This window comes from Argiope bruennichi, chromosome 1, assembly GCF_947563725.1.
Source record: "Argiope bruennichi chromosome 1, qqArgBrue1.1, whole genome shotgun sequence".
Taxonomy (NCBI): Eukaryota; Metazoa; Arthropoda; class Arachnida; order Araneae; family Araneidae; genus Argiope; species Argiope bruennichi.
In genome coordinates this window covers 101,537,555-101,563,299 of record NC_079151.1, presented here as the reverse complement: position 1 = coordinate 101,563,299, position 25,745 = coordinate 101,537,555, and the positions used below count along the sequence as shown (strand labels likewise).

General features: G+C 29.4%; 1 protein-coding gene across 1 annotated transcript in view; it reads right to left on the bottom strand.

Moving 5' to 3' along the window:
* LOC129965457 (long-chain-fatty-acid--CoA ligase 5-like) overlaps nt 1-16,325 on the bottom strand; it is a 91,655-nt gene extending 75,330 nt beyond the window's left edge. Inside the window, exons 1-2 of the mRNA XM_056079340.1 lie at nt 16,261-16,325; nt 12,247-12,329 (exon numbers count right to left, since the gene is read on the bottom strand). Coding sequence (XP_055935315.1) covers nt 12,247-12,329; nt 16,261-16,291 — 114 coding nt within the window. The 5' untranslated portion in view covers nt 16,292-16,325. The remainder of the gene's footprint in view (nt 1-12,246; nt 12,330-16,260) is intronic.
* Nucleotides 16,326-25,745: the final 9,420 nt, after the last annotated feature.

Sequence of the window (25,745 nt, the reverse complement as noted above, 5' to 3'; positions counted from 1 at the left end):
TTTCCTGAAACTGTCAGTCATTAATGCCCAGTTAATTTGTTTCACATATATTCTCTTCATATAGTCAAAAAATAGACTTAGAAACAAAATTGTGATGGTTTTATAAAGAAACCTGTTCAAACATTAAGAATATCAATTTTTTTTTAAATAAATCCTAATTTCACAAAAAATAAATAAAAAATGAAAATTGACTTTTCAACGTACCTACCTTAGCACCAAGAAACTTAAAATGATCAACTTCTTTTAAGGCTCATCTTTTTTTAAAAACCATTTTGCTTATAAACACACTTTCTTAGCTGAAACATTTTACTAACTTTCTTGTTATAATGTTATAACAAGAAAGTTACTGTCGTAAAACTTCTGTACACTTTCATACATTTAGAAAAAGGTATCGTTCAGAGATCGAAAGAATACGCCCAGAGTAAACATGGTATCTTGCCCTGAATTTAGCTACCACGGCCGTTTGAAAAGATAGTCCCGATAGAGAAAGAAGATTATTTTTCTCTTCACAATGGGAAAGGGATGATTAAATTCGATTCGATTTTCGGTATTGCATTTTAGTGTTTTGTACCTTTTGTGACCTTTTCTCCTAATGCAAAGCCTAAAGGCAGGTTCACAAAAAGAATTGATTTCATTGCAGTTGAACGGGCGACACTTCCTGCCGCCCCGAAAGCTTTAGATATTGTTATCTAGAGATTATTTTAGCATTGTGTATACGGACAAAATTTCATACTCAATAAAAATGGCCGCTGAGAGGGATGGAGAACCAATGATTACATTTCAATCAATTAATAAAAAAGAAAGACAGTAACATATTGCTTACAGTTTCCTTTTTGTCGAAATATTTGACTTTCTCTACCTATAGAAATAATAAAGATAAATGTATCTGTGTTGTCAGACTACAGTACAGGTCAGACCGTTTGACTTACAACTATCAAATTGAGCACATATATATTTAGGAGAGTTGGAATGAGAAAAGTTGGAGGTTTTTTTGAAATTTTAATTAGAATTTTTTATTTAAAATGAAGTTAAATTTTTCCACGTTAACATCTAAAATATTATTACACAAAAAGGAAGTTTACACCACTTTAGAATTTTATAAATTAACTTATTAATGATTGTAATTTAACAGCCATGCAAGCTTTTTTTAAAATTTTTGTCATTTTATTGATTTTTTTTATTTTATTTTATTTATTTTTGACTAATATCCAACAACAAATTATATTGCTGTTTTGAAATTTATACAGTTTTCAGTGTTTGATATAATATTTAATCTCAAGATTTTCTTCCATTAATTAAACGAAAGAAGATGGATTCTCTTTAATTTTTGTGTATTTTTCAAGAGATATAATAAAATAATGTTTTAAAACCGCGAAATTTAGAAGATAAATGAACCGGATATTTACGTTTTTAATAGAGTTATGATACCATTTTAGGGAGGTTACATTGATTTTTATATTTGTATTTACATACATTTTAATGCTATTTTACATATTTAGATGCTATTTTCTCAAATATAGTATACTGTCACACAGATCCAAAGAATAACAGGTTACAAAGTAGCACTCTATCAAGTTTATTAGCTCTAAGCTACATGCAGGCGAAGAATTGACCGCACTGCTTGTGGAACTCAGAATTTATACCTTTACAGAATAATCTAGAATTATAAAGAAGGTTATAGAAAGTTGTAGAAGCTTCTAGAACATTAACAAACGAATAACAAGAAATTTAAATTAAAGCTTAACCTTTAAATTAATGCAACAACGCTGGGATTGGAACCCCTGACCTTGTGCTTTGTAAGCACGTAATTTACCTCTCAATCAAGCTGAATATGTGCAGATCTCGCTTTTGCGAAAATATGATAGAATTTTCTCACTAAAATTTTCATAAATAAAAATCTAATTCATATTTCTTGTTCAAATATGGTATAAAAATTTCTAAATATGTTCTGTAGTTCTTGAAAAAGAAAATAATTAATCTATTTATTTAGAAATATTTTATAGTTGATTTAGTGCTTCAAAATGTGAAAAAATTAAAATTCTCGTGTTATTTATCAGTCGAACACCAATATTTAAAGAATGAATAAAAATACATCTTATTCTGATAATATATTCTATACACTATCTGCAAAAGTTTAAGCAGATCATTTGATAAACAGCTAAACTAGAAGATTTTTTGCTTTATACCTCTTATTTGCCAAAAAGGCCCTTCTTTCCAATATTTAAAAAAACGTTTAACGTTAGTTAAACGTTTGCCGTTTAACTGATATATTATGGTTTCATAGATGTTTTTTTAAACTTTTTTATACACGCATTCAAAAATATAACAATTTTTGAACGTTTTTCAAAAAATCTATTCCGAGCGTAGAAACATAAATAAAGGCTTCAGGAAATGTTTTTGTCAGTAAAGAAAATGTTTTATAATTGTTTAACAATACAAGATCGAAGAAAATTCCTATGCTATCGTCTAGAAAATAATTTTGGTCCCAAATTTTCAACTGAAAATTAAAAAAAAAAAGAAATTGCGATGCTTTAAGTATCGAAAATTCCTCTACTAGCAATGAATCATTAAATGTATTTCGTCTTCGAACCAGTTTCATATTTAAATCACAGTCGAAATGGCAGATGTCAGCGATAATTCTTATGAAGATTGCCTGGAGCAGTTCCATTGATTTTTGACAAGCTATAAAGATAAAGTATTTTAAATTTGGAATGAAGCTGAATTGGATTTACGTGTCGTACCAATTAACAGTTTCAGTGAAATGTGAGTTGCAAAGGAGTTGCAGTGAAAGTTGCAAAGGAGTGGCTAATAATTTTATCTTTTAGAAATGAAAAATCCTTTAGAGAGACCGATCTTGTTTTTAACAGAGTAGTAGTTGTATAAAGTTTCACTGTAATTAAAATTTGTTTATTTTTCACGAATATAATTCGTGATTATGCAAATACTGCATAAATAATGTTAATGATTCTTTTAATATGGAACTAAATAAATATATAAAGATTTTTCAAATATGCTTTCATTTCTAAAGGGTGTGAGGGAGGGGTTCTCCAACCTTTTTAATACATGATGTTTTTATGATGCTGAAAAACACTATTGTAAAGTGAAATCTTTCATTTATGAAGTATTGTTATACAAGCATTCTATAGAGAAATATTTTTTTAAAAAAATTATCTATTTCATCTGGCACATGAAAGGAGAAAAAAATATTTTGAGGTAACTTACTGCTTAATTCTCCACAACTATTATGGACAGGGCGTTTACTTGGAAGGCAGCCATATGGAAAGTGGATTACTTGTTTGTTTTCAGTTCTCATAAAAAAAAGAGGATATCGACTATCTCATGCAGTGGAATATACAGAGTTTAAAAAGAAAGACAGATGACAAGAATTTTTGAAGAATAAAATTGTTCGTGTAAGATAATGTCGATTTGAATTTCTCTCTCTATCTCTCTCTCTCTCTCTCTCTCTCTTTTTTTTGTTTGCTATCACAATAAACGAAGTTTTTGATATCTAAATGAAGCTCTTTGTATAGTTTTGTTTCCAATCTTTTTTAAAAAATGAAATAATGAACAATTATGTGTGCTGATAAAACATTTTAAGCATTTTTTTTATCATTTTAAATACTTTTTTAGCAAAAGAACAAAAGCAAATATGAAAAGTTATTAAACATGATTCTTTCAATTTTGTTACCAAAAAATTAAAAGCGATAAAGGGAAAACATTAAATATATACTGAATATATATATTTTGCAATTTTTTTTCTGTAGCAATAACTGCCAATCAATAGAAATATAAAAATTTCACGCATTTAATTTATTTTCAACTTGCAAACTATTTAAATAAACGAATAGAAATTAATTCAGAATATTTTTAGTTTATTTATTTAAATATAAGTTTATTTCCTACAAGATGGTCCGTCTTCTAAATTTTTTTCGTCGACTGAAGAGATTACAAATTTTGAAAAATCGTTTTTTGTAGTCTGAATTACCTATAAATATTTTCTGTCTTAGAAAAATTAGAAGTTCATACAAAAATTTCTCGGATTTTGGCCTCATGGTTTTTCTCGGGTTTTACACGAATAAGGCAAATATAAGAATTCGTTTGATAAATTTTAGAACACAAAACATACAATGCGAACTTGGTAAGCCTCGAATTTTTATCTGGTTGCATCCATAAAGATCTTCCTCAATGGGTTAGAAGATATACGACGACCTCATAAGGGACGATGGCGCTCTGTGAAACCAGGATTTTCTAATTGATTCAGTGCTGGAACAAATGACTCAATAGGAATATGTTGTATCGAAAAGTAATACTCTGATATTACTTTCATTTCCATTTTCAAAATTTTGTGTTCTTTACTTATTGATACCCCTTCGTATATATATGCTTAAGTTTTAATAACTGTAACTGTAATTATCTTAATTTAAAGTGCACGACTATTCTTTTTTTAGTTTCAGTTTCACTACCGATTGGGGGAATCTCCCTTCTGGGCCGCCATAGATTGCAAATTTCATCTTTCGCTCTCTTTTTGCAAAGAGTTTCCCCGTTTAAGTACTGGCTTTACGTCTTTTTCAAATAGTCTTTATTTGAATAGACTAAGGATTATTTCATCCTAACTCCTATTAGAAAATACATTTCCAATCAGTTTAAAATAAATTTATCGGATCTGAAAATTACTTTGTAGGAAAATTAAAGTAACTCGTACGAATTCGTAGATGGATTATCAAATTTTAAAGATGAAGTAATGAAGGGAGTGAAAATTTTATTCTCTTATAAGGATTTTCATTTCTTTATAACTTATTGAAGATTAAAAGATTATTGAAATTGGATCAATATATCTCGTTATATTTAATAGTTTTATAGTAAATATTTTTCGTCGTCAACCATTCCTTAGAAATTAAAAGCCAATAAACCTACTTGTAGATAGTTCACATTGCGTTAGAGCTTTGTTGTACTCGTGTTTTGTGATTCCATGATAGAATATCAACTTCGAGATCTCAGAGTTGCAAGTTTAAGATTCAAATTCTTAGTAGATTCTTCAAGTCAAATAACATAAAGAAACTTTTTATCTTCAATTTCCTGGAACAAATTTTTTAAAGTTTATTCAGATGTACTCAGTTTTATATTTAGTTGTTTAGTAAAATATATCTGGTATAAAGTAATATTTCAAAACGTACCATTAATAGCATTTCAAAATGTAAATTATAAATGAACTTTTATCAAGAAATTCGATGCTTCTTAAATCTGCTTTTACCATTTGAGTCAGCAACCCACTTCTATTTCTTTATGATAAATATGGAAAGATATTAATCACATACAAAGGAAATTAAGCTTTTCCTGTTTCAAACTTCTAAAATGCATTATTAAACACCATTTACCAAAGAGAAATGCTTTAAAAAAAGGACTGACTTTCTGAAGGTCTATTAAGTTCTGACAACTAACGTTTTGTAATATTAGATTTAGGTTCTTTTTCTCCTTTTACTTTAAAGCATCATTTCCTGATTATTTTTGATTTTCGTTCCATTATTTCCTTGATTTTCCCTTTCTTCTATTTTTTAGATAATATTCATGTTTACATGGGACATGCTGTATCAAAAGCTTTCATTGCCTGAAATTTTGAGATTTTCTTTTCACTACTTCCATGGAATTACTTTTAAGGTTTCATTTGATTTTGCTTTTGAGGCTCTTTTGCTTATCTTACTTTTTAATATTATTCATTTCGTATTTTTTTAAATAAAAATCATTAAAGTGAAAAATACGTTATCATTAGTTTTTAATTCTGAGCCGATTGCCTTAATTTACGATGATTAATTTATATAATAATGCCTTAATTTGTGATGCAAAATAACTTTGGTTTGTTTCTTTATAAGAAAACTATCGATTGTATTTATCCTCATGGCTTAGGAAATTTCACGCACATTTGAACTTGATAACTACATGAAACTCGATTAGGTTTGAATGCGTATTGTTGGAAGAGTTTGTCGGATTCGTAAATGGACCTTCGACCTTAAAAGGATTGCAAATGGTAGTTTGGATGAAAATATTGTTTCCCCACAATTCTCTTATTATTGAAGGTACAAAGATAATTCAAATTATGCGAATTATTATTTCATCACAGCAAGAAACTTTTGCATTAAAAGATTTTGGATAATAGTAAAATTTAAAAATAAGTTAAAATGGTTATCAAACACTGCTTTTTAACTTAATATTTAACATTTCATTTGGAAGCTCACATTAATTACATTTTCTCCCATGTTTTTGTAAATATCATAGCTCCAACCTTTATGAAGTTATAAAGAAAAATTAGAGAATTGCGAAATTTACTTTTCTGTATTTTTCTGAGCAATGGAATTTACTTTCAGTCTAATTCTTGCCAACTATTTGGTTTTAATTCATGAATATTGTTATTTCTACTGTTATGTTACACATTCGCAGCCAACTGAGCCATAACAATCATTTCTTCTGTAACCTTACTTGTTTTACTTATTGATTCAAGAAACGGAAGGGACAGGGTGAAGTTATGTCTTTCTTTTTAAGCAGTGTGAAAGAATGCTTGAAGGAATCAAATATTTCCATTAAATACAACAATACATTGTGATAACAATCATATATATTCACTTAAAACTTAGAGAATGTTTTTGACATCAAAAGAATTATCTGCGAATTATTGGATATATTATTTTTAGAATTAATTCATTAGATATTGAAATAATAATCTATAAGAGCATTGTTTAAATTTGCCTGTGTTATTAACAATAAATCTATGAGGTGATATCAAAAGATACTTTTTAAATTTTAATTTGATATCATTCTCTAAGTTTAATCATTTCGCAGCAGTAAATCTTTTACATTTCTTACAATTATTGTTAAATTCATTCACCAATATAATTTTCCACCAGATTATCCTAGATCTAAAAATATGCATATGATATGCTTATTTCTACCATGAAGTGTTTTTTGATGCCAAAAAGATTTCAAAAACACTTAGTTTAAAATTAGACCATTTTATATATATTTTATATATAATTATTAACACATTTTGCAGTATCATATCAATATTAATCAGATAAGAGAATCTGATTTTAGTTGTAAGAGAAAATAAAGGAATTGCGAACTAACTCTGATATTCAGTTTTTTCAGCCACATTGCATTTTTCCGTTGATCATTGCAGTGATTAATTCTAAAAAAATCTGTTCTCCAATCAAGGAAAAGATTTCAATACACGTGAATTTTGTTTTCATTTGTGAAAAATTCTAAAAATACAACATTGAAATAAATATTGCTTGTATATTATTAATTAAAATTTGTTTGTTACCTTGGTAACTATTTTAATTTTGTATTTCTTTTTTATAAAAAAAAAACATAGTAAATAACCTAAACTTATATTTATTTCTTTATTTCTAATTCTGAAGATGTCACGAATTTTCAGGAAGAATCGATTATTACAGAAAATAAATAACGCAAATGAAGAGTTATATGAAAATGAAGAAGACTCACAATACGAAAGTAAAAATGACTCTTTCAAAAGTACCACGAATCTGATAGAGATTATGAAGATTACTCGCCAAGCACTAATGAAGAAGATAATTTGAATGCTAGCAAAGAAAGCAGAGAAAAGAATTTTTGTCTGATTCTGAAGACGATAATGAAGAAATCAATGCGGAGCAAAGTACTAAAATTGCTGTTAATGGAATAATTTGGCGAAAAAAAGAAAGATCTGAACAAGTTCCTCTCTTGCAGACCACATCTTTATATCATTCTCAATTGTGTATCCGATCTAATGGGATACGCCCAACGAAACATTATGCAAAGTAAGTCGTTCCTTATATTTATTCTTCAATAATATTCAATTGAAGAATATCATTGAATAATATTCTTCAATAATATTGAATTCCGAATTTAATTCAATAATATTCGAAATACATTATGACATAATGGAAATAGAAATGCAAAGAATTCTAGAAAAAAGAATTCAAAAGCGAGGGTGTTAAAACATACTTTTTTGTCGAAAAGATAAAATAGTGATAAAAATAATGTTAAATGAAGAGTAATGTACTTGTCCAACTAGAATGATCAAGAAGAGATGATTCGTATGGGTTATTACAATATCATCAAAGACAAGATTTGGAGTTTCAAAAATTGGAAAAACAGTCTTTTTAATAAAAACTATTCAAAATAAGAAGAGGACAGGGAGAGATAAAGTGGTTATTATCAATTCATCGAATACAGTATCCACACATTGAATCTATTTTAACATGCAGTAAATCTTTTATGTCCGGCACCCAATTAACTGTGAATATTAAAAGACCAGAACCTTGGAAAGCTTATATTTATATCTGAAATTTAAACATGGAAAAAAATATGAATTTTTGAAATGGAAAAAAAAAATAAGCATGGAAAAAAATATGAATTGATGTTTAATTCCTTTTGTTTTTCGCTCTTCTTGAATGAGGTGTATAAATTTGTGCATACGTAGTAATTTTTTGTTCGATGGGTTTATCATTTTTATTTAATTTATTTACAAGTGCGTTTATTTTTTTTCTCTATTTGGAACATGTAAATCCTGTATATATTCTTTTCATGTTTTCTAATATGCTATTTTATTATTTATATTCTTTTTACCGTTGTTGATTATAATATGTACTTACTGAATTTTTTTTCCCATCACGTATCAAGTTTTGCACATTTTTGGTAAATACAATCAGCGTTGGATGAGAAAAAAGTCAAGAGCGAGAGGTGTGGATTTCCATTTTCATTTATCTCTCTCATGAAGGTAGAGATAAAATCTTATATTTGCCGGGAAAAAGGAAAGATGATGATAATTATTATGTCAGAGGTCAAAATGTGAAATGGTATACAGATCTTGAAAGTTCTATTAAGCACCTACCAAGTTATTAGGAAAGAAACAGACAAAAACTCGCAGAATATCATGAAGTTTGTCTACCAATATTCATTTATGTCTGCAGACAAGATTTTAAAGCTCCACCGCATTTACAGAAAATTGTTGAAATTCTAAGGAAGCTTAGGTTGACATTGAAAATATCATCAACACACTAAGCTGGGCCGGCCATCTGGGGATGCAGCGAATGCAATGCACCGGGGCCTCGCGATTGAGAAGCTCACAACATGATGAAGAACTAACATAATGATCTCAATAATATAGTGATATGGAAAAAAGAGAAGAAAAAATTTAACTAGAACAATCGACGGGTTTGGAAATATACGTAGTTTACAAATATATTACAGTCAAGTGAAAGTGTATAACATATTATAAACTTGAAATAAGTATATTTATGGTCATTTACCTCATCTTCTAGGTTAGATTGCGTACATTTTTTTGATAATTCATATCATAAAATGCTTAATATTGTTAGTTTTAATCATGTCCATGCCAAAGAAATATCCCTCTGGGTGTCGAAAAAGACAATTAATAGAAAAGGAAAAAGAGCAAAAGCTAAATTTCAAGAAGTCGCGAGTAAATCTGTTTTCTTGCTTATGAAGTAATTCTGGTTATGATATTGCTTCGACTTCAGAAGTTCCAATTCAAGTTCCAATTGGAGAATAAAGTTTCACACAAGCTGCACAATCTTGCAATGAAAACGCAGAAATTGAAATTCTTTGAAGAACTGAATGTTTATAAAAATATGACAGAAGCAGGAAATAACAACTAAAATGACAATAGCAAATAGGATCAAATGAATATAAGTGATTCAGGTTTATGGCCAAGTATTATAACTGATAAGTTTAGAATGTTTTGTGTTAAAATCTGACACGTACAATACGAAGAAGTTTTTATTAAGAATGTTGAAGATAGATCATTTTCCATTACCTACAACTTAAAAAAAAATGGCAAATGGTGAAACCCAGCTCCGCTACTGGTTAATTTATTCAAAAATGCAACCATCGACTTTTTTTTATTTTGCATGCTCTTCTCAAAAAAAAAAAAAAAAAATGAACAATCTACACGAATTATAGATGGCTATAGTAGCTGGAGAAAGCTGTCAACTGTAATTCAAAATCATGAGCGTTTTATTTGTCACTTTAATTCCTTTATTGGTTGGAAAGCATTATTCAAACGACTAAAGTTATGTTTGACTAGTGATAAAAATAAATCAAGTTAATATAAATAAAAAAAGTGGAATGACCTAAATTACTATTTTAAAGAATTGTAGATGTGATTCTATTTTTACCATGTAATAATCTTTCACTTCGTGGAAACCGTAAAAATAATAAGAACTCCTAATAATGGAATTTTTTAAAGTTTAATCGAATTATTTATTAAATACGACTTTGAGCTCATAGATTATATAAACAGAATAAAAAATTTGAAAAATAAAATTTTGCATCATTTAGCAAGAAATCAAACGAACAAATTATTCCTGCGTTATGAAATGAAGTCCTTAACAAAATTAAAGACAATATAAAACTAGCCATGTACAACAGTATCCAAACAGATTATGCTTCGTATATTTCTTATAAAGAATAAACTTCAACCTTTACTAGGTGTACAAACTGACTCCTCCCACCAGCCGGAAGGTGCACGGAAAAACTTGAATGACCGGACCGCTGCAACAGCAACACTGGCGGGACTTGTAGTTGAGTACTAAAGGCCATCACCGGGCACGGTACAACCCTTTCGTAAAGAAGTACGTCCCGTCATCTATAGGAGGAGCCAGACACCCACTTTTCCGTGAACCCACAGTGGTGGCGAGAACAAACTACCATGCCGGAAGCTTCTCATCCTGAATTACGAGGTGCCTTCCCCCGTTGGATGTCTTTAATAGGTATGCAAATTTTGAAAAGAAAATATTAAATATAAATAAGCCATTTATAGGGTTTAAAAAAGTAACTAACGGACTAGCAAATACTTTGTTGAAAAAATTAAGTGAACTGGATTTAGATTTTATGAAATGTAGAGGGCATGCGTACGACAACGGTAACAACACGATAGGGTAATATCAAGTTGTAGAATCTAGAATAATTGCTCTAAACCCACATGCAATTTATATGCCTTGCCTATCATACTCTTTTAATTTATTAAAGAGTATGATAGGCAATGCATAATATTAATTTTATATACCATTTCCAGCAGTTTATATTGTGAAAAAAAGGATATTGCAAATTTTATATTACTTATTTTTTGCATCTATAAAAAGATAGGAAATTTTACAAAAGCATTTAAATATTACTCTTAAACTTATGTGATACTCTTGGGGAAGCCAAAATAAATTCAGTTAAAGCAGTATATACACAGAAATTTTTTTTCATACCCTAGAAGAACTTATTGACGCAAATAATGATAATACATTGGAATTCGAAGCTACAAGTCTATTGGATTCAATACAAGAAGTGACATTTATTTTATATTTAATAGTATGATTTGCAATATTGTCCAAAATTGGCACTACAAATAAATTATTTCAAGCAAAAACAGTTGTTCTTGATTTGGTTTTTAATTTAATCAGGAAAATTAAAACTGAAATCCAAAATTTAAGAAGAAAATTTAACACATTCTTAGGCGATGTAAAAGAGATAGGACATAATTTGAATATTTTTGAACATTTAAAAAAAATGCATTCGAAAAAGAAAAAGATTCTATTCCGAAGTAACAAAAGATGAAGTTATAGAAAACAGATAAAGGAAGAATGTTAGTTAATCATTAATATAAAAACTTTAGAAAAACATAAATTAGAAAAATCTTGTTAAGTTTTATAGCAAAAAGTAGATGAAAACCTAATATAGAGAATTGGTTTGCTATAGGATTTGATTTTGAATGAAATTGATGTAAATAAAGCACAAGATATATGACAATGCATACTAAATAATAATTATAATATTATATGAAGTGGGTTATTTCAATTTTATAATGAGTTATTTATTAATTGAAAAACTAAGAATATTCGAGATTCTTTGACGATATCTTCATTAGGTATCTTGTACCACGTTTATTCTAAAAGTTCCTTTGCTCCGTCACAGTAACTATAAAAATCCGAGAGACAGGCATGAAATGTCAGTGAATCGTATGGAGAAGAAAATTAAGTTAAACTCATGTGAGTTGTTAAGCGAAGTCACCAGCGAATCGTTTAATAACTATTTTCTACCTATGTGGTGTTGTTTGCTATTAGTGCTATTGTGCTGTTCTTGTATGTTCTTCTGCTATATTTTGCATCTGTGCATTCGTATAGAATAAAGCGTCTTTACAATAAGTCTTAACAATAAAATTTTCACTGCTGTTATAACTTTACTTACCACTGGTTCGGGGATTGAAGGTATTACCTCTATCGTCGGCGATGACAGTTCCTTCGGCTTTAAGAAGAAATCAACAACGCTTTCTATGAAAATTAAAAGAAATGGAAGAATGCAGAATTTTATTGGAAAGTATATAGTAACTGAAAATTATTTTTCACATTTTTGAAAAATTATTAAAAAACACACTTTTTTTTGTATACAGTGAAGAAAGTAGCAATATTTATTTATTGAGAATGCTTAGAAAATTTCTATGACCACATCATTCGTTATTCGACTCAGTACTTCTAATCAGTATGAGATCACCAAAAGAATTTTATGTACCACTGAAGAATCGTCGCATTGCCATAATATGTCCGTTCTTTTGAAGAAGTATTTTTATTCTATGTAGTTCAAAATATATATTGTATATGCTATACAAATTTGAATTCAGCATACTACACAAGAACTGGAGCCATTTTCTGCGGTTCAGCTTTACTGATATATGACTGACAATTCAAAAGTCTGACGCTAGTGAATATTCACTTTATTTTTTAAATATTTTTTATTTATTGAATTTTAAAAAATGAGTAAGTGTATAAGTTTTTTTATGATTTTTTAGATGCAAAGATATTTTTGAGAAATTGCCATTTCTCATATGCGGAAATCTTCCGCATTTTTATGCATGCTCCATAAGACGTTTATTTCGCCAAAACAGAAGTGAAATGAATGAAAATACGTCTACGGAATATCCGCATCACCCCGTTCTGTAGTTGAATTGTCTAAAAATACCCGTCTTGGGATGCTACAACGAAAAATACCTTTCAATTTGCAAGCACTATTATTTATTTACATGGTTATTTGTTAATGCCGATTTTTTTTTTCTTTTTAGATCTCAATTTTTTTTTTCTATTTCTAATTTTTTAATGTTATTTTGTAAATAATTTCATCCGATTTTTTTAATATCTTCCTAACGTAGTATATGAAACTACTGTCGACTTTCGGAAACGAAACGTTTTGTGTTTTTATCCATGAGTCAATCGATTTTTATTTTTATTTATTTATATATATATATATATATATATATATATATATATATATATATATAATGATATTTTAAACACTCTTAATTTAATCCAAATTAATTTCCAAAACTTTATCTTAATTTAGCCCATCGTAACTTCATTCTAAAATATTCTCTTATTTCGTGATCCAATTCCACTTTCGGTTTAATTAATACCTTTATAAAAATATTGCGCCATTAGTACTACGTATCAAATGAAAGTGATACTTTTGCCCTTGAAAAGGTGTCAAAGGTCAACACATGTATTCCTTTGGCGCCTGACCAGGAATCCTATGTTATATAAGACTAGTGATCATTTGTTCGTCCCTTTTTGCCTTCTGCTTTTGTGCAACGCTGCGCCTTCCTGTAAAAATCATGCCTGCCACTCAAAATAGAATAAAACGAAATTAAAAATACCAATTCTCTTCACTGCTTCGAACCTGCATTCTACTTAAACCAAATATATATATAATCCTTTATTTTCATTTACTTATTTGTCAAAGCTTCCTAATATTTCATTATTAATAATCATTTTTTCTATGTAAACATTTATGTTTGTGTAGTTAAGAAACGTTCTGCTTGCTAAAGCGCATTCCCCACCGAGGAGTAAAACCGTCCAAAACTAATAGGCGTGGTTCACTAAAAAGAACAGTATAATTATTTTTTATCCCAACTGCGAGTTAAGGCATATTATTTAATAGATTTTCCTCCTATCTTTCTTACATTTATTAAGTTTTAAACAATCTTACATCATTACTTTGTTGAAATATTCTGTCAAAGACTTTTCGCTCCTCACTCTGCTAAGAAGTTTCTGAAGAATAAAATGAGTGCTTAGCTGCCTTTCTTATAAGTAAATAAGCAAATTCTTAAATTACTAATGCTAGGGAAAAAATTGCTCAAGAGTTTCCTGCTGAATATTTGTTTTGTTTTTATTTTTAGACACAATTTTTAGCACATTTTTTTTATAAGGACATAAATTTGTGAATAAATTCATTGAATAATTGAACTAAAAAGTGATTGGTACACATAAGTAAATAGAGAAGGGATTCTACTTACTTGAACAGAGAATAATCAGAGGGCAGTCTTATATCGTAATAACAAAATTACATTTAATATATGAAAAAAGTTTTAATATCATTATTCTTAAAATTTTCGGGTGTTTTTTTTTTCAAAAAAAATGAGACAATTTTTAACAGTTCTGTCTTTTTACTGTTCTTTGTCTACGCAGTTAAATAATTTTTCAATTTAAATTATTGCATATCAAATATGGAGGTGATTTCTATCCTAACTCTATCTGAAACACTATCTTGTTGGGTTTTTTTTTCTTTTTATTTCATTGACTTATAATTTTTCATGCCAAAAATTTCAAAAAAAAAAAAAAAAAAGATGAAAAAAAAAATTTTTTTTTGAACTGAAATTTTTGATTCTGGATTTTTTTTATGTGGGGAAATGTTTAAAATGCAATGATTAATTTCTATACGTTACGAATTCTCGAATTATGGACTGAAAATTCCTTTATTCCTCAAAATGCTTCTATAACTTCCTTCCCACAAAAACTTCATTATTCTAATCATAGCATTAATAAAAAAAAAAAGAGAGAAGAGCGTTGGAAAATAGCCGTAATGTACAGTTATATAAGTTACGTGTATTAGAAGAAGGAATTTCCATATTAAAAAATATAAAATATCTGGAGCAACACAAACAGAAGCAATGTTTCTTATGAAGAAATGCTTTTTCATAATAAGAAAATTAAGTCCTCTTTAGCTGTATCTATACATTGACAAGTTATTTGGAAAATATTAATGAATATAATTTATTCTCTACAGGCAGCAAATAATGAGGAAGAAAAGTAAGACTATTTCAAGCTGTACGGGTGAAAATGATTAAGATTACAATATATAAAAATGAATTTCTTATAATAATAGAAAACATTAAAAAAAATTAACAAAATTGAAATAATTAAAAATTTTAGGAACAGTAAAATTACTGAAAATGCCAAGTTATTTATAGTTTAGCAAAATAAGAACATATTTTTTTTATTTTTTTTATATAGTATATATCAAAAATACTGATAATACTGTTATAAATAATATTTTGAAATTTGCATAAGTTCCTTAAGTTTGAGATATGAAAATCGAATTTATACCATAAAGCAAATATTATATTATGAAAGTCCTCTCATGAGATAGTTTTGTTTCAGGAGTAAATATAAATTTAGCATTAATTTTGGAAAATAGCTTCAAATTTCACTTTCCGTTTGATTGAGATAACTTAATGCCAATTTTGTCTCAAAAATCCACATCATAGTCGTTGATTACCTGTGTAAATATGTATAAATGAAATTCATAAATAAATAGCATTGCTTGTTTTAGGAAAGGACATTCGTAACAATAAATTAAAAATTAAATTTCCTTTAATTAAAAGTTATTTTTATTCATCATAAAAACTATTTTGCCTTTAGAGTAATTCCCAATGAATGAAAGTATTATAGATATTCATTTTATTTCTCCGCGCCCAAATTGCATCTTGTTTCCTTTTAATTGCAATATTTAATTAAATTTTGTATAATTCCTTAAAAATATTTAAAAAATTTTCAAGCAAATTTGCCTTCAACGATTTTTAAAAATCATTCGGTGCAGCCAATATTCTAAATTTTACTAAAAATAATGTCACATATTCTACGAAAAATTTTAAAGATCGAATATTTTATACAAAAGTAGTCTTTTGCATTATATATAACATCAGTATATATATATATATAACAATATTTTACTGATCTAAAATTAGATATAGAAATATTTCCATCACGAGCAACGCTTGTTTTATCAGCTTATATTTTTACAGTTTATGAAATAAAAATGCAATTACCATATTAAGTGCTATTACCATATTTATTATTATTAAAGTTCTGGATAGTAAAAAAATATTAAAGATAAGTTTGAGAGAAAACTATGATAAATAAATACGATTCTTACCGATGTCGCGAGGTATGAAATCAAACTTCATGTTTCCTTTCTGATATATTGAACAAAAGTGATGGTCTCTGCGCCTTGTCCAAGAATCAGAGAAGCCCAAGAGTTCTTTGATGATATCGATTTTGGAAGGAAACGCATTTTGCTTCACTTTGCGTTTATTAATTCATGCACTTCCTTTCGTGATTTCACGAAAGTCATTTTTCATAAATGGGATATATTTTTTTTCCTTCTTTTTTCTGTCTTTTTTTTTTATCTAGTTAAGTAGAGTTTCTTTCTCCATGTAAAATAATTGCGATATTATTTAATATGTCGAACGTAATCTTTTATGATTTGATTTTTTTATAAAGTATGGTAATTGAACGGAGAAATAAATCATGCGAAAATGAGTCCTTGAACGAGAGAACTTAATATGAACAGAACGAATGTTGAATTATCGAAAAGAAATCGAATTAAAATGCTATTGATTCATTTTGGATTAAGCTCAATGGATAATGTATTATTTTAAAATCCGTTTCTGCACGCAGGATAGTCTAAAATGTTATAATAGAGTAGAGAATTTCTTGCTTTCTGTCCGGTTGCGGCGCCGCAACCTCTACTTGTGGTTTCAAAACATGATAGTTGAACTAGATGACTCAGTCACTAGCTACACAAAATAAAATAAATATATTAATGAATATTATTTTTTTTATTTTATTTATAATTGAATATTCTTATTTTTAATTGAAATATTCTTATTCAAATATAGTATTATATTTGTATATTATTTACAATTTTGAATATTATTATTTTAGATGAATTTAAAGGATTTCAATAGCTTCTCGAAGAAGGTTTGCGATCAACAACAGGAGTTGATTATTTTAATAAAATTCATAGTTTCATAATTCGATAAAAATTAGTTGCTAAAATAGTAACTTTATTTTTTGCTTAAAATATTAGTATGTCAAAAATATTTTACTAAATATATCTAATCGAACGAAGGAACAATATAAAAATTTAGACGTGTAAGTTTTTCCATTCTACATTTATTAACTCAAATAACATAAAATATAATTATATACGAATTTATGTATTTTACTAACTGAAAATAATATCCCTTTTTCTAATGGTTTAGAAATTAGATGATGATTAATTGGACTGCCTATATAATAGCCATATAAAATTTCGGAAATGAAGTAATCATCCTATATTATTAAATTTTAAAAGATGAAATGAAACGATAATAAAAGAAAAAATTAAATTTATATCGAAATATTAACGAAAATATACTTCTGGCTTTACTGAGGGCATATCTTTAGTGAACTGAAGGTTTTATCTTTTTCTGAGGTTGTCAGATTGTGGATTACAATTATAAAATTTCCTTGCATTAAACTTTTACCTTTTGATAAATGTTCATTAAATAATTCTCATGCAGCGTTTTTCCATCTTTATTATGCGCACTCCCAGAGTACATGAAATGGCCTTAGGGGTATACAGAAGTTACCCACAAAATAAAATCTTTCGCTAAAAGGCTTAAATCTTAAAATTTTTTAAGTAATTTATTGAAAACAGAAATCTGAAATTTTAAAAACATTGCAAAATATTCTCTCTAAAATAGAAGCGCATGTCTCAAGAAATTAAGAGGCAAACTGTACTGAAGAACTGAAAGCAGGTTCTGAAAGAAGTGTTTTCCCAAGCGTTGAACAGATTACTACTGGATTGCGTAACATTTAAATGAAAATCATTTCAATTGTGCATCTTTGTTAGTCCGAGAAACAGATTGAACTAAAAATAGATTATTGACTTATTGGGAGGAAGGAGATATTCGGAGCAGTGAAAATAGGTAAAGAGATAGTACGTATTTAAAAAATTGTTGAGAAAAAAGGTGATTTATGAATAATTGTATGGACTACATCATACATTTTTAGGTTTAAAAAAGGCGACGGAATACATATGTATTTATTAAAATAATTAATTTTTCTGCAACCAAACCTAAATGTTTGATTGTTATGCACTCAGGGTTGTAAGTACAAATTGTTATTAAACTGTAATATTTATACTCAATTTTCATAGTTATCAACAGTGGATAAAATTCAAGATATCGGTATTCATTTGAACTACAGTGAAGCTCGAAATTTAACTTATAATTTTGTTTATGTCATGGCAAATCAAAAAAAAAAAAAAAAAAAAAAAAAAAATGGGAAAACAGGGGTGATGGAAAAAAAAAAACTGCTTATGTGATTTCTGATTTTTTTCCTTCGTCTTCTTTGATCAACATATTTGGTGGTTGAAAAGAAGTGGTGAATCCACTTAAGGAATTTGTATAACAAGCTTTGCTCCGGTCAATTAAGAAAAGAGAAAATATATCTGGTTCAAACAACAAAATAACCAGAAATGTTTTTCTTATTTCCTCTCCATGAACGCTTGAATATTGATTCATAAGAAAGGAGTCTAAACTTTGCGGTATTCGGAAAGGTAGTTTACAGAGCCGCCTAATTAAGAAAGTGTCATCTTACCGATTTCAGAAACTATATGAGAAAGGATAAATTAATCATTGCTAAGTTGCAAGGCAACCTCAATTTATTAAGGGAAAAAACCCTGGAGACATAAATGTCAAGAGTAAAACCAGTACAGTGTTCCTCCTCTTCTTCACGAAACCCATCAATGTTATTTCACGAAGCATGTCAGAAATAAGACGCTGTCTGTCATTGAACATATTTATCATGATTGATTACCAAGATTTTCTACTCTAATGCCTCAGCCAAGCATTTTTCACATTTTTTTTTTTTTTTTTTTTTTTTTTTTTTGCGTGTGCGATATGGATCGTAATGTTAAACACCTCCCTTGAATGTGTGCAGTGAAAACTTGTTACTCAATGCTAACATAATGCAGTAGTGCTGGAGTAGCAAAACAATAAATGTTGAAATATTATGTAACCTTATATGTCTTATTGTGCGAGCTAATCTTAAGATTAGCTCGCACAATTTTTCATTCTAAACTGATGCTCTTGAATAAATATAAAGTTTTTTACTTCAAATAAATTTCGAAATGGATCATTTACTTCTAACTTTGTTGCTACGAGATACTGTAAAAGTCCTACTGAATACAACATAGTTATTTTACTATCACTTTTTTGACTATCTGCCAACATTTGAAAAGTAAAACGTATGATTATATTAAAATTTGCACTTTGCATAAAACAATCGGAAATGACGGCGTCCTGGTCTAAGGGTATCGCGTCTTCTCCGTGATCTGGGTGTCCCGGGTTCTAATTCTGGTTCGGGCACGGTTGTTCCTTACCCTATTTCTATCTATGAGATGTGTGAAAAAGCCCCCTCTCCCTGTAAAAAGGGGTTGTGCAAGCGAGTGTGTAAGCGTCATCTTCATATGAGCTAGAAGTCGGACATCTGGCCTTAGGTACTCAGGGACTTTTACCCTAAGAAGTTACTGCACAAATTCGGCTTAAATCGTTGAGTTCGTCAGCGGGCTTGTTTATGACAAGAAACAACAATCGGAAATCTAAATGACTGGATTACTGTCGATAATAATATGAATCAAAAGAGCTATAACCGTTTCACGTATCAAATCTTTCCAATGGCGATATGCCCCATCATTATCGGTGGACCCGTTAACCACGTACAGTCTACCAGTCCTTAACCTGGAGAAGCAGCAAACAATAACATACTGGCTAGGTCTGCTTCTCTCGCACATACTCATTACGTACTCCGATGGTCGCACTCTAAAAAGTCGCATGAAAGGCCGGATCGGATTTATCAGACCCATAGCTACCTTTGTTATTAGCTTTTGGAATTTTTTTCCTAAAAATTGAATGCATATAAATGAAAGAAAAGAATGCTTTTCTTTTTATCAATTTTATGAATAATGTATGAAAAATTAAGATTAAAAGATGAAAATTTGTTTGGAGATTTTTAAGGGAATGATCACACATCAGTTCCACAAATTACCTACACTTTAATTCGATCACTGCCCAAACTATTAAAAAAACATTTTTCTGTATTATTCTCTGAGCTCTTGTAAACTGCTGATTTACTTAATTTACATTCATCCAAACAAATAAAGGAGCATGCATAAATATTGTCCATAATATTGACAAGCAAACTTAATCCATCTTTTGACATTGGAGACGCTTGCTTATCAGGCAAGGAAGATATTGTTTTCGTATTCCCTCAGAAGTGACTTTGATTTTGACTGAATTTCAGGATGTGGAAGTTCAGATAGCAAAATGAGCTTTAAATCCTTGAGATGATTGACCAGAGGATGTTCCAGATTTATACTCTTCAAACCAGCTGGTCTTCAATGAATTTTTGCTCAAATTGTCTAAGGCATACCTCGTCATTTTGGTTCGACATGAACATTATTTGGGAATCAATTCCAGTATAAGATATGAAAAAAAAGCGATAAACCATAGGCAATTTCTTAGTTCAACTTTTGATTTTCCTTGAACATATTTTATCTCCAATATCAATTTCGATCTTGAATTTGTTGTAATATATTATTATTTATAATTTTTTTCTTTGCAAATAATGTCATTTTCATCCTGCAGATTCTAAATCAAAATAACATTTTTTTTAGGAATGTATGAACCTTAGTCCCTTTTTTTAAAAAAAATCCATGCAGGCTGCTAAAATGTGGGCGTTTTTTTACTTCTTCAAAACTATTAGGAATTTGCTATTCGTTCTTATTTTTTTTAATATACCAACAAATGATATTTTTGTTTCAAAGATTTCAAAGGAGAGGTATCTAAACGAATTCTCGGCGATGATATCACTATCTAAATTGTGGATCAATTAAATCAATCTCAAGTCAATACTAGTATATTTATTGCTGATAAAAGGAAACTGTGTTTGCTTTTTTGTATATACCTCAGAATTACATATGCAATACATTCTGGAATTGACAAGAGCAAACAGTTTTAATTCTTAAATATAAGATTCGTTAGTTATGCACTGTACAAAACAATATCTTACGTTGTTATATTACATTTGCAAGGACCGGGTCAGTGAGCATACAGTGGATCCCTTTTCATGTGAGCATCCACGGAAATGAAATTGCAGAGGCTCTGGCCAAGGAAGGAAGCCAGAATGCCCCTTCTTCTAGATTGCTGGCCTCAGAGATTCACGCCTTGTTTAAATTAAGAACTAAATCGAATGGAGGATTCCCCCAGAGCATGACTGGTATGCCGGTTGGCTTTCAGGCTTATCTCTGGAGTATCAGGCTTATCTCTGGAGTATCAGGCTTATCTCTGGAGTCAGGCTTATCTCCAGTTCAAGGAGTGTTCAAACGCTCTTATCTAAGTTAAGGCCTGGTCATATAAAAAATTTTTTCTTCATCAGAGGCCAAAAGATGTATACCCCTTGTCACTGCTCGGCCAAAGCTTCTTCCCCTCATATCATTGAATGTATTGGCGCCTCTGCGAGGCAGCTGGTGAATGAGGGGGGGGGGTCAGTTTACAATCTTATCATGCGATTCGATCTCTTGGAATTGGTTTGAATTTGTGTTCAATTCAAGGGGGATAAGATAGAAGCACAAAACAATATTTATCTCTAAAACATTCCAACTTTCCATCGATTGCCACATCTGATCTCATATTATACATTATTGGCAATTTTTAACGATTTTTTCTAAACAGTCTAGGAATAGGTAGTAATAGGTCCACTTCACGTCGCACCCGCTTGGTTGGATAATTATCGAACCACAAATTTCAAAGATGAATCCCAAATCTTAGAATTTTTATTCATATTAGTCGAAATATTTTCACTCGAACTTGTCACTGCCGTACAGATCATCCATTACCATTTTCTCAACTTAGTGCTGACGTGCTATGTATAAAAGTTAAATAAAGGTTTTCATTTTGATTTTGTCAATGAAGAGAAAATCTTTTTCTGGTGAAAAGTTTGATTGAATTGTATCAGTGTGCTGGCTGGTGTATGTTAAAACCATCACAATCATGTCATTACGGAACAAACATATTCAGTTTCTAATACATATTTTTATATTTTTTGCTTTACTTAAATACCATAAAATCTCATCAGAGGCCGATTACATTTAGCCTTTCTACACATTTGTTCAGTTGAATTTTTCTTAAAAAATAAATATCAACAATTTTTTACTAATTTTACGGGACACTTTTATAAGCTCCCATTATCTTTCGCACCTGAACAATCCACCCTAATATCGCTCTGTTCCGTTTCAGATATCGTCTTATGATCTTGAATAACTTCAGATGTATTGATTTCTCATTTTTTTTTTCAAATTAAGTACGATTCTTTTAGTGTGTTTGATGTATCTAGCCGGGGTTCGCTGGATTCAACATTATTATTGCAACCATAAAATATCAGTTCGTGGATTTTTGCCAATTCTTAAGGATTGTTTATTCTTGAAATGATAGAGAATAAAAATAATAACTGAGAATCAGAAAAATACTTTATAAAGATCTCTGGCAAACATAATATAGCATGCTGAAGACATAAGGCGGAAAAAAGGTCCTTTTTAATTAACTGCACCTCAGACCAAAACCTGCAAATTTAGGAATAAATTGCCATATTTTACGCTAAAGTTTCTTTACTATGCAGTTCTTCATTTGTACAAAAAAAGATAGAGCCACATATCAGATTTACGACGACTGGGCATCCATTAACGAAGTACCGAGAAAAATGGAAGGTCTCATTGGATCTGTGAGTTTCAGTCTCCATTATAACTATGATAACTTGCAAAAATAAATAATGTCGCATCTATTATGTACTAATATCAGATATAATAATACAAGACGAAAAAATAAAGTTGGATAAATCAACAATACTTGCGTTTTACGTCGCTAAAGATCTGTCAGGTTCGACGTTCCACTCCAGAGCACAAGAACATGCATCAAATAAAAGGGTTCTCCCTACTCTAGCACTTGAAAAAGAAAACAAAGGAACAAAGCTATTTAGTAGATGTCTGAGATCTTGACGGTTCTTTCTAATGTTTAAAATTGCCGCGGTGGCCTAGTGGTTGGGTCTTGGCTTTGGAACCGGAGAGTTTCGAGACACGATTCCACCGAAGAACCGTCGTGTAAGCGGGTCTAGTGTAAGTTAAATCCGTCCGGGTCAAACGCCCCCCCCCCTCCCCACCGGTGTGGTGTGGAATATTGGAGAAGGAGCGCCAGCTCAGGTGACTTCCTCGTCATCTGACAGTGGTTCAAAATTACGAGATCCGTTCCAAAATAGCCCGAATGCTGCTTTAAAATGGGAAGTTAATATAACTAAATCAAATCTAATGTTAACGAAAGAAAAATTGCACTTTACTTACTAGTGCAAATTGAAAGGGAAATAAACGTTTAGTGAAAGAATGCTGGTGTTTATTCTTCTGAATCTGACCTGGTGCTTTCTTCTGAAGAATGGGATTTAATGATATGAAATTTCACCGATAGTAATATTTTTACAGCATTACAGTGAAATATCAATCCTTTTCATTACAACTAAATATTTCATTTTAGGAAATAAATCATGAATTATAATATACAAGAAGTAATTTTGGTCCATGGATTAATAATAGAATATTTTTAAATATTTTTATGACTTGAAATCATTTATTTACTTTTTCAAAAGTGAATAAAACTATGTGAAAAGAATAGAATTTCGTTCTGAATTCTAAATATAGAGTATTAAATATTTATATAGAGGAGCAAGATGAGTAATGAGAATTTCTTATTTTGTTCACGTTTAAGGATTGGAAATTCTAGAAACGGCCTAGTTTTATTTGAAAACAAGCTTTGAAAACTGAAGCAATTTTTCTCAAGTTTCAAATATACGAACATCTTTTATATCTTAGAGCCCATCTTTAGAATAACAATTTTGCCGTTTTCTTTTTTATTAAATTTAAGATATGATAAATTATCAAATTGTTTGCTTTGGAAACTATTCATTTGATCAAAATATTGCTGCAAAATCTGTCATAATTTATGTAGATACACATTGCGTATGTAATTATTTATAAATATATGAAATAAAAATTTGATTACATATATTTGCGCTCTTTTAAATACTGTATTTCATTTTCATTTTATTGTTTTATTTACTTATATTCTGTTGAGATTTATTGACTTTATATCCTTACATTTTTTTAGCTGCAAATTTAATTGTTATGTTATCTTTAAGCAAAATGATTGATTTGAAATGACTGATAAAACGATTTCGATTTTAGAAATATCGTATACTTTCCACATTCTTTGAAGGAGCATCTACTATAAGATAACTAACTCCTTTATTGGTTTTTATACCTATAAAATTAGTAAACATTGTATTTATAACTATATTTTATTATTTATCAATTGAAATAAAATCGACATTTTTTTCGCCTTTAAATGAGCCAATGCGGGAATTTGATTTGCTCAATTAAAGAGTAGTGCTCATTTATTTTAAGAAATTCTCAAAAATCTTTTCTTAACATCAATATGTTTTTCTATTAGTTTTAAAAACAATTTGCCACATCTGTCTGACTGTTATATAATGCATTGCAAATGCTACAATGATAGAACAATATAAATAATTACAATATATACAGTACAACACGATGTAATAATATATACGGAAATAAGGATATCCGTATGATTTATTAATATTGCTTCCCCACGCAATTATTTCTGTGGTTAGTGCTCAGATATCCCTTATAAATCCTCAATGATATTCGGTCTTATCAATAATTTGGCGACTTGGCGATGAATTGGCAACTTTGGTGCAGAAATGAAAGTTCCAGAGACTGCTGGAATTTCGATAGTATATCATTTAGAAATGAGGCTACGATATAATTTTAGAAATTTCTCAGTCCTTTTTTAAAATATCGATTATATTGAGCCAGTCAGTGCGAAGTCAGTAAGAATAGCAGACTAATCGAGAAATATGAGTAGGTGAGATAAAGTCTCTTTCCTGAGAATTTTCTCTGATCGCTTTGTGCTATTGCGACTATTTATTATCCATTTGCTGCTTATATGTCATTGTTTACTGCAAGCGCTGTTCTTGTGTTCATATCGATGGTAGACTTATCGGGGCACCCGTTCTTGGAATAGGACTATCCCCTTAATGACATAACTGACTGAATAAACTTGACTTTTAGGTATAATGGCATGAACTGTGGTGGTTCCTGATTTTGTGTACATATCGTCTGTGTTTTATTCTTTATATATTAGTATCTTCGTATAGAATAAAACAACGTTGTTTGTTATTTAGCCTGTTAGACTTGTATCGTTCATCCATTCATGATCCGATTCATGATTTTGGAACTATACAATATGCATGTATAATCAATAACAATACGCACTGAACGAAGAAATTAAAATGGAACAAATCCTTATTGACATAATTTAAACATGGATAGAAAAATATTCGCCCTTTGACTTTATCATGCGGGCAAATAGCAATAATAAAACCTTGGTGATTCAGAAAATCCTTTTATGTTACCTTTCTCATACTTTAATGCAATAAAAATGCTACGGTCACATAAGGCAAATTCGC